Raw genomic sequence first — 13,620 nt, 5'->3', positions numbered from 1 at the left:
TTCCCTACACCCCACAGTCATTTGCAAGAACTCCTGGAGCTACCTTTAAAGTCTATCCCAGACCGACTACTTCTTATCAGCTCCATTGCTGTATTCCTAGTCCAACTGAATAGCTGACAAACGACAGTGCCATTCACTGAGATGGGGAAGTCTAGGGGGAAAGCGGCATCTGAGGTTAAGTCAAGAATGCTCTTGGGTTTAATATCTTATGAGGCATCCAAGTGGAGTTGGTGAGTAGTTAATTACGAGTGGAGCCTCAGTCCAGGACTGGAGTCATCAGCATGTAAGAGTGGAGGTATTGAAAGTCCTGGGAAGATACGGGGTCGTCAAGGAGCGTGAGAAATGTGGTCAAACCCTGGGCACTCCTCCACTGAGAGCACGTGAGGAGGGGGAACCAGAGATGAGGCTGACCAGGGGTGACCGATGAGATGGGACGGAAACCAGGGCAGCTGTGGCAGGTGACAGTGTTTCAGGAAGGACAGGGCTTAGCTGGCCCCATGCTGCTGGGAGGTTGCCTGAGTTGAGCACCAAGAAGGATGCTCAGTGAGATGGAAATTTGTTAGGTGACATTCACAAGAGTCGTTTGGTTGTGGATGGAATGCGGAGGATGGAAGCCTGGTTGGGGTGGTAAACTGGAGAAGAGGAGCCGGACGGGGACTATGGGCAACTCTCCGGTGAGGCTTTACTGTAAAAGGGAGCAGAGCTATGGATCTGTTATTCAGATGGGGTTTGGGTCAGTTCCAATTTGTGTATGTTTTTGTTTGTTTGTTTTTTGTTTTTTTGCAGTACGCGGGCCCCTCACTGCTGCGGCCCCTCCCGCCGCGGAGCACAGGCCCCGGACGCACAGCCCCAGCGGCCACGGCCCACAGACCCAGCCACTCCGCGGCACGCGGGATCCTCCCAGACCAGGGCACGAACCCGCGCCCCCTGCATCGGCAGGCGGACCTCCAACCACTGCGCCACCAGGGAAGCCCTGTATGTTTGTTTTAAGATGAGAGATACCACAGTATGTTTGCTGAAGGAAATGACCCAGAAGACAGGGGCAGGGCTTCCCTGGTGGCGCAGTGGTTGAGAGTCCGCCTGCCGATGCGGGGGACACGGGTTCGTGCCCCGGTCTGGGAAGATCCCACATGCCGCGGAGCGGCTGGGTCCGTGAGCCATGGCCGCTGAGCCTGCGCATCCGGAGCCTGTGCTCTGCAACGGGAGGGGCCACAACAGTGAGAGGCCCGCGTACTGAAAAAAACAAAAAAAAAGACAGGGACATTTTGGTGACACAGGAACTAGGAATAATAAGGAACAAAATCGGTGGCTGAGCAGGTGAAAGGCGGTGGGATAGAAAGACCAAAGGAGCGGGAAGTGGGGGGGGAGCAGGGACACTGCCTGCAGGTTGGCACATTTTTAGAGGATGGAGGAGGTGGGCGTTCCCGTGATAATCCTGGGAAATAGGCAGGGTGTGAGTCATTCTTCTCATTTCAAAGATGATCAAACTAAGATTCAGTTAAAAGCCTCACAAAGCAGCAGCAGAGTGAAGACTCAGCCCAAGTATCCTGACTCCCAGTTTTGGGCTGTTGAAATGACACCACGGTTTCTATAATGATCCTTCGCATTTGGTGGAGCTGAAACTGATTCAGACCTAATTAGGTAGACTTGGAGCCCAGAGCCTGGGGTTCTCATTCTCCCGCTGTCGCGGGCCTCTGGGTGTTGGTGAAATTCTCCGAGCCTGCGTTATCTTGTTTCTAAGATGGAAGCACTCCTAACTGCCTGCCAGGTGTGTTATAAGAATCAAAGGAAATAATATATGTGCTTTGTACATGGAAGAGTGCTTTCTATACACATGTCGGATGATGAGTCATGGGGTTGTAGCTCAGGCTAAAGAGATTCAGAAACCTGCTAGGCAGAGCTATTTTGAAACGTGTGGCAAGGACCAGAACGTAAGCTTTGCCTTGCTTATGTAATGTGACAGAGTAGCCAGTGTTAAACACCAGCAAGTTTGGTAAGTATCTCTGTACTTGTAGTAATAGTGAGAATCACGCCACTTCAGAAACGTGTGAAAACTGCTTAGAGGATGCCAGTCTGTCAGCACAGATGGGGGCGGGGGCTGAGGAGAAAAGGGTAGGGGCAAAGCTCTTAATGAATATTCAGACCTAAACTTTGTCATCTGTTTCATCATTGTCACCAGTCTTGTTGCCCTTCTGCGTGACACTGGACCCAAAGCACGTTCCTGCACGTTATAATAGTATTGATACATAGAGTTAGAGAATGCGAACTGATTATATTGACCTGTATCTTATATTTTCAAAATTATGTCATGGGGCTGGGAGTTTTGTTTAGAATTTAAATAGTGTGAGTAAACTACCACATATAAGTTACTGCAATGTAATGTGAAGTTCATTCCAATTGAGAGCTTTTATTGCTTTGTGTGTATATATTTGAAATTTTCTAGCTTTAATCACATTGTATTATCACTGAATTAATAGAAGGTTATTCGTACCTTTGTGTACTTGTTATGGAGCTATAAAGGGTGGAATTTAGAAAACTATTTAGTTTGTGTTAAAAGCCCCCTTTCCTTGCATTAACATTACTTGACTTCCAAGTACAGCTAAACATTGCAAAATTAATGACAATTTTCTTTGAGGAGTTGATTTATTATCTTAACACTTTTTTTTTAGTGTTATGTGTTCTAAAATAAGTTTGGTCAAAGAATCACTTGTGTAACCTCTGGTAAAATATAGGTCTTGAATTCATTTTAAGAATTCTAAGGTTTTAAGGTTTCTACTGGATACCGATCCATAACATTTGGCCTCTATAGGCTTTTGGTGAATAATAAAGTTTTTTTATTTAGTGAAACACCTTAGGGCAAATGTTATTGGCTTCAACTCAGGAAATGAGAATGCCAACAAATGTTGCTAGTAAGCATTATTAAGTGGACATTTATAATATTCTTCATTTATCTGGACATCTTGACACTTTTCAGGCTTTCTTTATGGATGTTCATTATTTTAAGTTTGTTCTGGAAACTTCTTGGTGAAATTATCTTGCTTCAACATGTAAATGGAATTTCATTTTTTATTTTAGGAGGCTGATTCCACTGAAGTATCTGCCAAACCAAAGAGAAGTTTTTATGCTGCGAGGGATTTGTACAAATACCGACACCAGTACCCAGTAAGACTATAGAATTTTTTTTTCTAAAGTGTAAAATATTTCCCTTCTGTTTTTGTTACTTTGTGGTGCCAGTGAGCAAATGTGCAAGGAAGGTCCTTTTTTTTTCTGTGGTACGCGGGCCACTGTTGTGTGCTCCGGTCCGGAGCACAGGCTCCGGACGCGCAGACTCAGCGGCCATGGCTCACGGGCCCAGCTGCTCCGCAGCACGTGGGATCCTCCCGGACCGGGGCATGAACCCGTGTCCCCTGCATCGGCAGGCGGACTCTCAACCACTGCACCACCGGGGAAGCCCCTTGTGCCTTTTTTTATATGTCCATATGCTGGAGATTGATTTATGTTTTCCTTTAGCAGAACTTCAAAGATATCCGATATCAAAATGACTTGAGCAATCTTCGTTTTTATAAGAATAAAATTCCATTTAAGCCTGATGGTGAGTAATCCGCTGCCTTGGTAAAAAGCAAACTTTAAATAGTAGTACCGCTAGTCGTTCTTTGTTCATTCCATGGTTGGTGCATTCATTGTTCATTGACTGGCTTTACTCTGCCCTGCCGTCCACTGTGTCCCCAGAGTCCTAGACCCTTGAGCTGTGAGCATCTGCTCAGCAGATTCTGGGGGAGTAACTTGAGGATTAGCAGTCCTTCCCACCACCTGTTTACAGTGGCAACTACCATCTGAAAGGTAGTGGGGGCCATTTTTGTGAGAGGAAAAGAGGAGATTTTGAGAACCATAGAATATTAGATTATTAAGGACCCATAAGGGAGATCAGATTCAGTTTCCTCATTTTAAAGATGAAGTTTCTGGGTCTTGATGACCGACTAATCATAGACTTGATCATAGACTTGGATCTGGGCTCCAGAGTTCGGTGTTCTTTTCACTGTGCCAAACTCGGAAAATCTTTGGAACATAATTGAAAGGTGGTTTTCCTATTAGAACAGTCTTTCCAGATTCAAGGTCAGGGAGCTAGAGCAGCCCCAGTTCAGCATTCCAGCATCCCAGGGAGGGAACTGCAGACACTGTAGATCTCCATGCAACTCTGTCAGATATACTGGCCCTCCTCCACACTCTACAGTTGCCCTCCCAGGATCTTTCCTAAACCTTTAGTGAGAGGGTGCAGTCTCCGTGGTAATACGCATGATTCACCCAGGCACCAGGCCGTGGTTCATGGTGGGCGTCCTCATTTTATCCAGGTCAAACCAGAAAGCTGGCTGCTCCCCGTCCGTAGAGCCCTTATCTCTGTGAGGTGACCAGATGGCCCTGGCGGCTGCTCTTTCCTCTCAGTGGAAACCCAGCCAAATCCCCCACAGTGTGAGTCAGGGAACGAGGGTCATGGATTGCAAAGCTCTCCGAGTGGCAGGACCTTGCATTCTTTGATGAACTAACTGGCTGAAGAATATCTAAGGAATTCCCTATATTTGTGCACTGGCAGACGCACCAGTTGGAAATTAGGATGTAAGAACATTGCTGCAATGGCCAGATCCCCTTATCTTTAGTTCATTTCTGGTGTCCCAGAAGTCTGCCCTGTTTTGGAAGGAGCCCTCTAGATAAAATTGTCCTGTTTTATTGACTGACGGTAGAAAGGTACTGCTTTATTTACTAATTGAAATAGTATTAATTAAATTAGTTGGTTTTTTAGGACATGGAGTAAGAAAACCTTTTGAAGAAATGCAATGATCGATAGGTAATTTGACTCTGATGTAAATTTAAAAAATTTTTCCCAAAGGAATGCCTTCAAAATATTAAAAACATTGAACATAGAGATGACAATATTTAACTCAATTATTTTTATGTTTCTAACAGTGAATTTATTTTTGAGGTGGTAATTTAGAGTGATAACTTAAAGCAGTGCATTAATTTTTTGTAATCTTTATCACAAAAGTTATTTGGAAATCTTGTAAGACTGGTAGAGGTCAGAAGTTTTAGCTAAGGTCACATAAAATGTTATTCTAGTTTATTATATAAATTACATCAACTCTCACTTTCCTTCCCAGTATGTGTGAACACACACACACACACACACACACACACACACACACACACATCCCACGCTTGTCAGTAAGCATAAGGCTGCAATGATGTATGTTACTTATTAAGTAGGAGGAGGGATAGATGGAAGGGGAAACAAATGGGAGATTATGGAGGTAAATGGCTTCAACATGCTGATGATTAAAAAACAGCCTTTTACCAAATACCCTGAGTGTGGACCTCTAGTACAAACGTGATCTCTGGAGGAACCGAGAAGGAGATGAGTTACGTTTAGAAAGATATTAGGTTGTTGTGTCTTTTCCTATAAAATTGACTAAGTGGCCGCACAGTCAGTTGTGACTAGACAGATTTGGGAAGCAGAGGATTTTGCCGTGATAAGTTCTTATAGGAGAAGAACTGGATGTGGTGAAGAAGAGGGCTTACGTTTCAGAACCAGAAAGACCTGTGTTCTACTCCTGGTTTTGTTAGTGTGTGACTGAGCAAATCACACCATGTCCTCAGTGGTAAAGCGGGGTTGGTGACGCTGTTTTGAGACGGTGCTGGGTGGATTCAGCGGGCTGGCTACACCCTGTGTAATCCCGGCCCCTGCCACTAGGAGGCGCTCACCACCATTTCCTTTCCCTTTTCTCTCCTCCCTTTCCTCCTTTTCCCTGCTTCTCTCCTTTCTCTTCTTCCCATCTTTGTCTCCTTCCTTTCTTTTTGCCTGGCACACATTTCATTTTTATTTGATCTAGTATTTCAAGAACTCTATGGCCCTCCAGGGCAGGGGTTGGCCAGCTTTCTCTGTACAGAGCCAGAGAGTAAATATCCTCAGCTTTGCAGACCACGCAATCTCTGTTGCACCTACTCAACTCCCCTGTTATGATAGAAAATACGTGAATGGATGTGCCTGGCTGTGTTCCAATAAAGCTTTATTTATAAAACAGATGGCAGGCCATAGGTTGCCAGCCTCTGCTTTAGAGTAACTGTCCAGTAGCGCTTTCTCCGATCTGAGGTGCCATAAATTTTTTTTTAGAATTAGACTTATTACATAACAGAGTATATGGCATAGGGTATTCAACTTCCAAAAGCATTGTTGTTGTGTGCTGTTGTTAGGTTTTAACATAAGGCTTAAGCGATTCAGTCTTAAAATGCCTCCAACAGTGTTTTACACGTCTGGTTCGTGTTCTAAATCTTTGCTCTTTAGGTGTTTATATTGAAGAAGTTCTCAGTAAGTGGAAAGGAGATTACGAGAAGCTGGAATACAGCCACACCTACATCCAATGGTCAGTCGTGTGCTCTGTCTCGTACCTGTTTCATCTTGTGTGTCTCCCAGGCAACATTAATATAAAAATATTATTTTTCTAAAACGTAGGCTTTTCCCCCTGAGAGAACAAGGCTTGAACTTTTATGCTAAAGAACTAACTACGTATGAAATTGAGGTAAGGCAAGCTCATTTCATTTGGTGTGAATTAGCCAAATAATATTGCCATTTGATGGCCCTGGTAAGTCCGAGTCACCCAGCTGACTTTTCTTTTTTTCATTAGGAATTCAAGAAAACAAAAGAGGCAATTAGAAGATTCCTCTTGGCTTATAAAATGATGTTGGAATTTTTTGGAATAAAACTGGTAGATAAAACTGGAAATGTTGCTCGGGCTGTTAACTGGCAGGAAAGGTTTCAGCACCTGAACGAGTAAGTAAAGCCCCGCAGTGCGACCCAGCGCAGTGCGACCCAGCGCAGTGCGACCCAGCGCAGTGCGACCCGGGCTGGCGTGGTGTTTTCCCCGGGTTGGAATTCTCTATGGCGGCTTATAGAACAAGCAACAGATGGACTCAGGAATCTGAATTCAAAAGCTCGTCTGAAATGCATTTTATTCCTGTTCTGTATTCTAAAGCAAAACAAAGTAGCAGCCAAAAATGAATGACATTCCAGGTAGAAACGCGGCTGCTCGGTTTCAGAGCTGTTTCTTCCTGAAGCATCTCCGCTGCCCCCAGCCAAGTGTGGCCTCGCTCCCTCTTTACACCACTTTGCTTGGCCTTTGCGGTTGTTGTTTGTGTACACTTTTCCAGACCCATCCCCTAGGTTGTGAGATTCTGGTAGCTTAGCATGCTTCTCACGCACAGTGCCTTCTTAGATTAAATCCATGAATTAAGCCTATGACATATAAAAATCATTTCATAAGACTGACAGGTACTCATACATTTTACTAAGAAAGAGGGGAAAATTAGAATCTTCGCCATATAGGTCAAAACCAGAAGCCCATTTTTGGTTAATAAAGCCAAACACCTGGAAGAAAATTTTACCAGTTTATTTGGAATTGATTTGCTATATTCTTTTTTTTTTTTTTTTTTTCCGGTACGCGGGCCTCTCACTGTTGTGGCCTCTCCCGTTGCAGAGCACAGGCTCCGGACGCACAGGCTCAGCGGCCATGGCTCACGGGCCCAGCTGCTCCGCGGCACGTGGGATCCTCCCGGACCGGGGCACGAACCCATGTCCCCTGCATCGGCAGGTGGACTCCCAACCAGTGCGCCACCAGGGGAAGCCCTGCTATATTCTTTTGCTTGGATATTTATAACTTTCATTAACGCTTATGCCCAAAGTTGGGGTTTTTTAATTATTATTTTCTTTGCATGCAAACTGGCTTCTTTTTCTTTTTAATTATAGGGTGACTTATGAGCACTGGACTATAAAACCAACTTTAAACATTTTTAGCACATTGTAATTAGCTGAACTGGGCAAGTACTAAGAGAAAAGAAAAAATTAAAACCTAAGAAATTTTTCTTTGCCCCAAACAGAATTTTTTGCATTGCTTAACTAAATTTTTTGTGCTTTCCTAGAACTTTTATCTTGCTTGTGTAAAATAAGTATGAGTACAATATTAATGTTTAAGCCTTCCATTTATTTTATTAATTATAATCAATGCTGTAGCTTGCACTAAAACACGCAGGATATGGGCATAAAGCTTTATGATCTTGACTAGAAGACCCATTAACTCATAACTCAATTTCACTTTGATTTCTGTAGAGCACTTACAGCAGAAGTATATATGCCTCTGCCTAAGCAATGCAGGTAGCTATCTCTGGGCAGAGTTTCTAAGCACTTATGTCAGACTGTGACAGAAAGCTGTGTGCAAGTAGACTGTTGACATGAAGGACGGCAGAAGGCAGCCTTTGAAGAGGATCTGGTAGCATCTCATCTTCCATGTACCCACGACTGTCGTTTTAGAGAATCTCCACCTGGTTTTGTTGTGGTCGGAATAGCAATCATACTTAGTAAATGTTTGTTGAATGAATAATGAGGAACAAAACAGGTTTGTCTGCCTAAATCCTCCTTGGGGTTTTATTGTCAGATCCTCAAATTAGTAGCTGGAAGCCGCCCTTCTGAAGGCTGTTGTTGAGTGATGGCCTAGCTTGGCACGGGGAGGGGAACCTGACCCCTACTGCCCCATGCTGCTCCCTTTCTTTCCACCATCATTTTTCCTTTCCGTGGGTATTGCTTACAGCTTTTATTTGTGTTTTAAGCAGTATGACATCTTGAGGTTTTCACAGTAAGCAGGGAACTCAATACATTTATCGTAGCCTAGCGAATAAAAAATATTGAATGAAAATCAAGTGAAATAAAGTTTAGTGAACAGGTGATCATGACTAAAAGAGGTAAAACATTTTCAAACACGAGAGTGCAGATATATAGACCAACCACTAAGATGGATTTCCAATTTTATTTGTAATCACCTTGGATTACGGAGCTGTAATCACCTTGGATACGGACCCTGGAATCCCCTCTCACTTTTACTTTCTGTCTCCTGTTTCTTGGCTTTTGTGTGTCCTTTCCTCGCTAACCTGCTCTTCCTGACAGCTTCAGCCCTTCTTACTACCCTTACCGCTGTCTGGAAGCCCAGCTTCTCTCTTTTATCTGCTACGCAACCCCAAAGTCTACTCACAACTCTAGGAGTGTGGGGTTTTTTTTTTTTTGTATTTCTTTGTGACATTTATTTCAAATCATACTGAAACACCCGATTTCTTTCTTGTATAATTTTGTTCTATAATCCTGATCTCCATTCTCTTTAACCCAAGTGTTTGTCCTTTTCTACTGTTATGTAAACTTTTTAATTGGAGAACGTGTTGATACAGATAAGTGTGCACAGAAATTTTATCTTGATCATTCATCCTGGACTGGATATGTGAAATCGAGCTGCTTGCAAATATAGTAAATTTTGTTGTGTCGTGTAACTCTTCTTTGGGATTTTTAAAGGAAAACATTCTTCCGCTTTTCCATATCTCTATTTCTCATAGACTTATGAAGCAGATGTTGGGATTTTACCACCAAGTTTTTAGAGTATGCAAACTCTACATTGGATCAGTCTTGCTGATAAAGACATTGTCTTAACTTCACTCAAATTCGTATTGTCTCAAAAGACTGGTACTTCCTAACTATTAAAAAATACAGATTCATAAAACTGAAATGTATCTGGGCTACGTTGTACCCTTTGGCCTTCAAAGTGCCGAATAGTAAGAGAACACTATTTTGGTAAACACCCAGAAGCCTGGAGATAATGAAAACTGCTGGACTTGTCATTTCTAGCGTCTGGTGAGCCCACATCATTAAGGGTTTAGTTTTGTCCAAACTAACTCTCTTCTTAAAATATAAGGCCGTGGAACCACGCCCTTCCATCCCTCAAATAATTCAGTATCCTCCTCCATGCTTCCCAAATAAGTTGCTAGTTATTCCTAAGTGAATACCAAGCACTTGTGGAAGCCAAGGCAGGTGTATGCGATGCTTGTCTAAAGTTCAGTGTCTGAGGTATAGACAGGTTTGGGGAAGTGAGGAATAAGTGGTACAATATTGGGTGAGTAACTAACCCGGGCTGTTGATGACACACATGATGAATACATGGACCTGAAGGTTCCCTTAGGATGCAGCCAGGTATTTGTAATAAAGCAACTCTTGGGCTGAGTGAGGTAGGGGGGCAAGATTATGAATCGTGACAAAAGCTAATGGCTTTAGTTTGGGGACGAAAAAAGAAAGATGTTAGTGCAGTCTGGGGAAAGAGGAGTCTTTGCAGTCAATGCCATTAGAAGCAAAATTTAACATTCTGTGATAGGGCAAGAGGAGGTGGGAAAGAGGAGGTGAGAGAGGCCACAGACAGAATGAGGTGATTAAGGTGGGATAGGTACACATATGGTAGTCCTTAGTACCAAATCTGAATAATACCAATACCAATAATTATATTGATGTTAAATAGTGTCTGAAATTTATTGAGTTCCACATGCTCTGCATATATGTCAGCTAATTTGATGCTTACAAGTGCAGTGAGCCGTGGGCCCTTTCCCCCACGTTACAGATGAGGGTACTTGAGCCTTAGAGGTGCCGTGATCTCACATAGCTGTTGGTAGCACAGCTAGGGTGTGAATTCAGTTCTGACTCCAAAGCCTACACTCTTTGCTCTGCTAAATAAGTCAGTTCTGCCTCCTTTGTCAGAATTGTTCCAGCAAGGTAGAATGGTTTCTGCTGCTTTCCTTCTGAGTTGGTTGATATGGCGGGTTCTGCTGGCCCTCTGACCCTGTAAGTCGTACATTCAGCTGGTAACCAGTGCTCAGCTCTGTTTACCTGTGACAGGTACGATACATTTCTGTAGTAGATAGTCATCCTCAGTGTATTTAACAAACAGCAATTCGACATCCGTGGGAATACATTTAAAATCTAAATGTTTTTCAAGTACGAAGAACTAAAGGAAAAAGGAGAATTTATTTTATGCGTTGGAGTTTTACATAGATTGGCGTTGCACTGAGGTACAGGGGTTTCACATCTTCTGTTTTATTATTCTTAGCGGTGTCTACTACGACTTTTAGCAAAGTCATTACAAGGCATGTTTTCCCAGCTTATGCTTCCATCAGAAGTGGTTTCCCAGTGGTTTTTATGCCCCCGCTTTCCGCCACCTAATTTTCCTCCTTCGTTGTATTCAATCCTCTTCCAGGTCTCAGCACAACTATTTAAGGATCACTCGTATTCTGAAAAGCCTCGGCGAGCTTGGATATGAAAGTTTTAAATCTCCTCTTGTAAAATTTATTCTTCATGAGGCTCTTGTGGAAAATACCATCCCCAATATTAAACAGAGCGCACTGGAGTATTTCGTGTACACAATTAGAGACAGAAGGGAGAGGAGAAGACTCCTGCGGTTCGCCCAGAAACATTACACGCCCTCGGAGAATTTTATCTGGGGACCACCCAGGAGGGAACAGCCCGAGGGCAGCAAAGCCTCGAAGACCCCCGCCCCGCCCACCTCGGGGCATCACAGCCAGACGTCTATGCACAGAAAACCCAAGGACTCCAGAAATCCCTCTGCAGCTGGGCGTGGAAATAGCAAAGCTGCCGGAGACAAGAAAGTGGCGCCTAGGGAGCCGGGGGAGGAGACAGACTGGCCCAGCTCAGAGGCCGGCAGCAGCGAGGCTGCCAGGCCAGGAGACCCAGAGAGAGAGGGTGATGCCGACAATTCCAGTCCTCAACCAGAAGAGACAGTTGCGCATGCGCTGGAGAAAAAGGAGCGTGCGTCTCCCTCTGAAAAAGATGAAGAGCGTGAAAACGGTAACAAGGACTGTGAAAGTCCCGGAGAGACAGGTTCCCACGATGACGCACTCTCACGGTGAATCATCAGGAAGCCCACAGAGCCGTGTTGGGTGAGGAGCAGAGGCCACGTTTCGGAGGGTAGCCGGCTGTTGGTGATCTCTGTTGTAGGCGTGTAGTTGTCACTTGGTTTTGATTTTGGATGACAATGAATTTAATATTTAAGCAGAAGTCTGAAGACAGGACCCAATTCATGAATGCATTCTGTAACACTTTGGGGACGTGAGTTTTCGAATCCTGTACACAACAATTACTTTTAAATTATTTTCAGTGTATCTGGAAATAACCATGTAGTCTTCGATATAGCAAATAAATTCTTTGGAGAGACTCCGCTCTACATGAAGAAAATCAAGCGGATCATTTCGTTAGATTGCCACCCCTTTGCCCGATTTATGGATTCCTTTTTTTTTAAGCTGCGAGAAAGAATTTGGTCTTCTCAGATGTATTCGGAAGAAATTGGGAGTTTTTTCATTACAGCACCTCAGCATGCTTATTTTTAGTTTCTGGTAAGTGGGATGGATGTTCTTGGGGAGATATACTTGTCTCGCCCTGTTTGTCAGTCCTGCTGTTTTTCCTCTTCCCCTCTCCATTCTCTCCCTCGTTGGCCACCTGTGTCGGCTGGCACGCGCATTTCTAGTGTACATTCGGATGATCTACTACAGTGACATTTACGTGGCATAGAGGGGACTGTCGGCTGTATTATTTCAAGAATTTGTTTAAAATAATAAAAATGGTTTTCTGTGTTAAGTGCTTAAAAACAAATTTTGATGCAAAAGTCCAAGAAGAGAATTTTGCCTTCTGTGGCTGCTCTGTACAAATTTGGTGCTTGTTTCTGAATGCAAATGACTAAAGAATTAAAAAATAAGAAAGGAAATTATTCGTTTTCAAAAGGCATGCATCTGGCACTGGCAACAAGGCAGTGGTCCTAAGACCATGAATATCTCAGTGTTATGTAGACTATGACATTAATGTGGCTTAGTCCACAGTATATCTTTAGAAAAAATATAATCTGCTGCATCTCTTAAGTTGTCAAAGCTTGAAATTGAGAACAGACTGGACATCCCATATATTCAGTTTTAGTGAGCACTGAATGTGTTAATATTGGGTAAGAGCAAATAACTTTCTTGCTTATACTATTATTACTAATTATTACACATTCGAAAACAGTCAAACACTGTGGTGAGAACTTCAGCACATATGTACAAATAATAGTGAAAGCAATTCACAGAAAAAATTGTTTTTCACTTCATTTCATTTAGAAAGGAATTGGCTTTTGTGTGTTTCTTAGCCCCTTAAGGGAAGTTCTATTCACTTTAACCCTCAGAGAATTTTTACTGTGTCCTATTTTTAAATCACTTTATGTCGTCTTCTGTTACCTTTATTGACCAGAGGATTTTTAGCAGAGGGTTTCTAGAAAATAGACACACAAGTAGTATGCTTTAGAAGGGTTACATTGCCTTGAAGTTTACATGAAGCATCACTGTTGCTCAAATCTGACGTTTTATATGAATGTTAGTAACGCTCGTGTTATATATTGTATTCCAATAAATATAGAATATTTTTTCACTATCATTTCTCATAATATGACAGTTTTTGCTTTCTACCGTTTTGTGAAGTGAGCATCAGGATTTGGGGAAACAATTCTGCTTTTGCATTTCAATTTCTTTTTTTTTTTTCACATGGACCATCTAATGGCCCCATCGAGCTCAATAAACAGTTTTACAGCTTAGGGCATGAGAGTAGGTTGTCACATTGGGCTGAATTGTAGGAATATGATTCATTTGCAATACCTTACCAATTCTGCATACATGATAAAATGTTCACACCACTTTCTAAGTGCATAATGTTAAAATTTTGTGACGAGATATTAAAAT

At 42.9% G+C, this 13,620-nt stretch overlaps 1 protein-coding gene across 1 annotated transcript; it reads left to right on the top strand.

Moving 5' to 3' along the window:
• Positions 1-1,844: 1,844 nt before the first annotated feature.
• Positions 1,845-11,769, top strand: OGFRL1 (opioid growth factor receptor like 1). Its single transcript, XM_007456127.1, has 7 exons — positions 1,845-1,931; positions 3,076-3,162; positions 3,514-3,592; positions 6,332-6,410; positions 6,500-6,566; positions 6,672-6,817; positions 11,100-11,769. Exons 1-7 carry the CDS (start codon positions 1,845-1,847, stop codon positions 11,767-11,769), a joined length of 1,215 nt encoding a protein of 404 aa, XP_007456189.1.
• Positions 11,770-13,620: the final 1,851 nt, after the last annotated feature.

The sequence above is a fragment of the Lipotes vexillifer genome, unplaced genomic scaffold (assembly GCF_000442215.2).
Source record: "Lipotes vexillifer unplaced genomic scaffold, Lipotes_vexillifer_v1.1 scaffold693, whole genome shotgun sequence".
NCBI lineage: Eukaryota > Metazoa > Chordata > Mammalia > Artiodactyla > Lipotidae > Lipotes > Lipotes vexillifer.
Note: the sequence above shows the minus strand (reverse complement) of the source record. Positions and strands in the feature narration are given on the sequence as shown.

Bases quoted from the DNA above. Each gene is read 5' to 3' on its own strand.
- OGFRL1 (XM_007456127.1), top strand. From the start codon at position 1,845: ATGAGTCATGGGGTTGTAGCTCAGGCTAAAGAGATTCAGAAACCTGCT. The intron at 3,593-6,331 runs GTGAGTAATCCG...TTTGCTCTTTAG, and splicing joins AATTCCATTTAAGCCTGATG to GTGTTTATATTGAAGAAGTT. The intron at 6,411-6,499 runs GTCAGTCGTGTG...TCTAAAACGTAG, and splicing joins AGCCACACCTACATCCAATG to GCTTTTCCCCCTGAGAGAAC.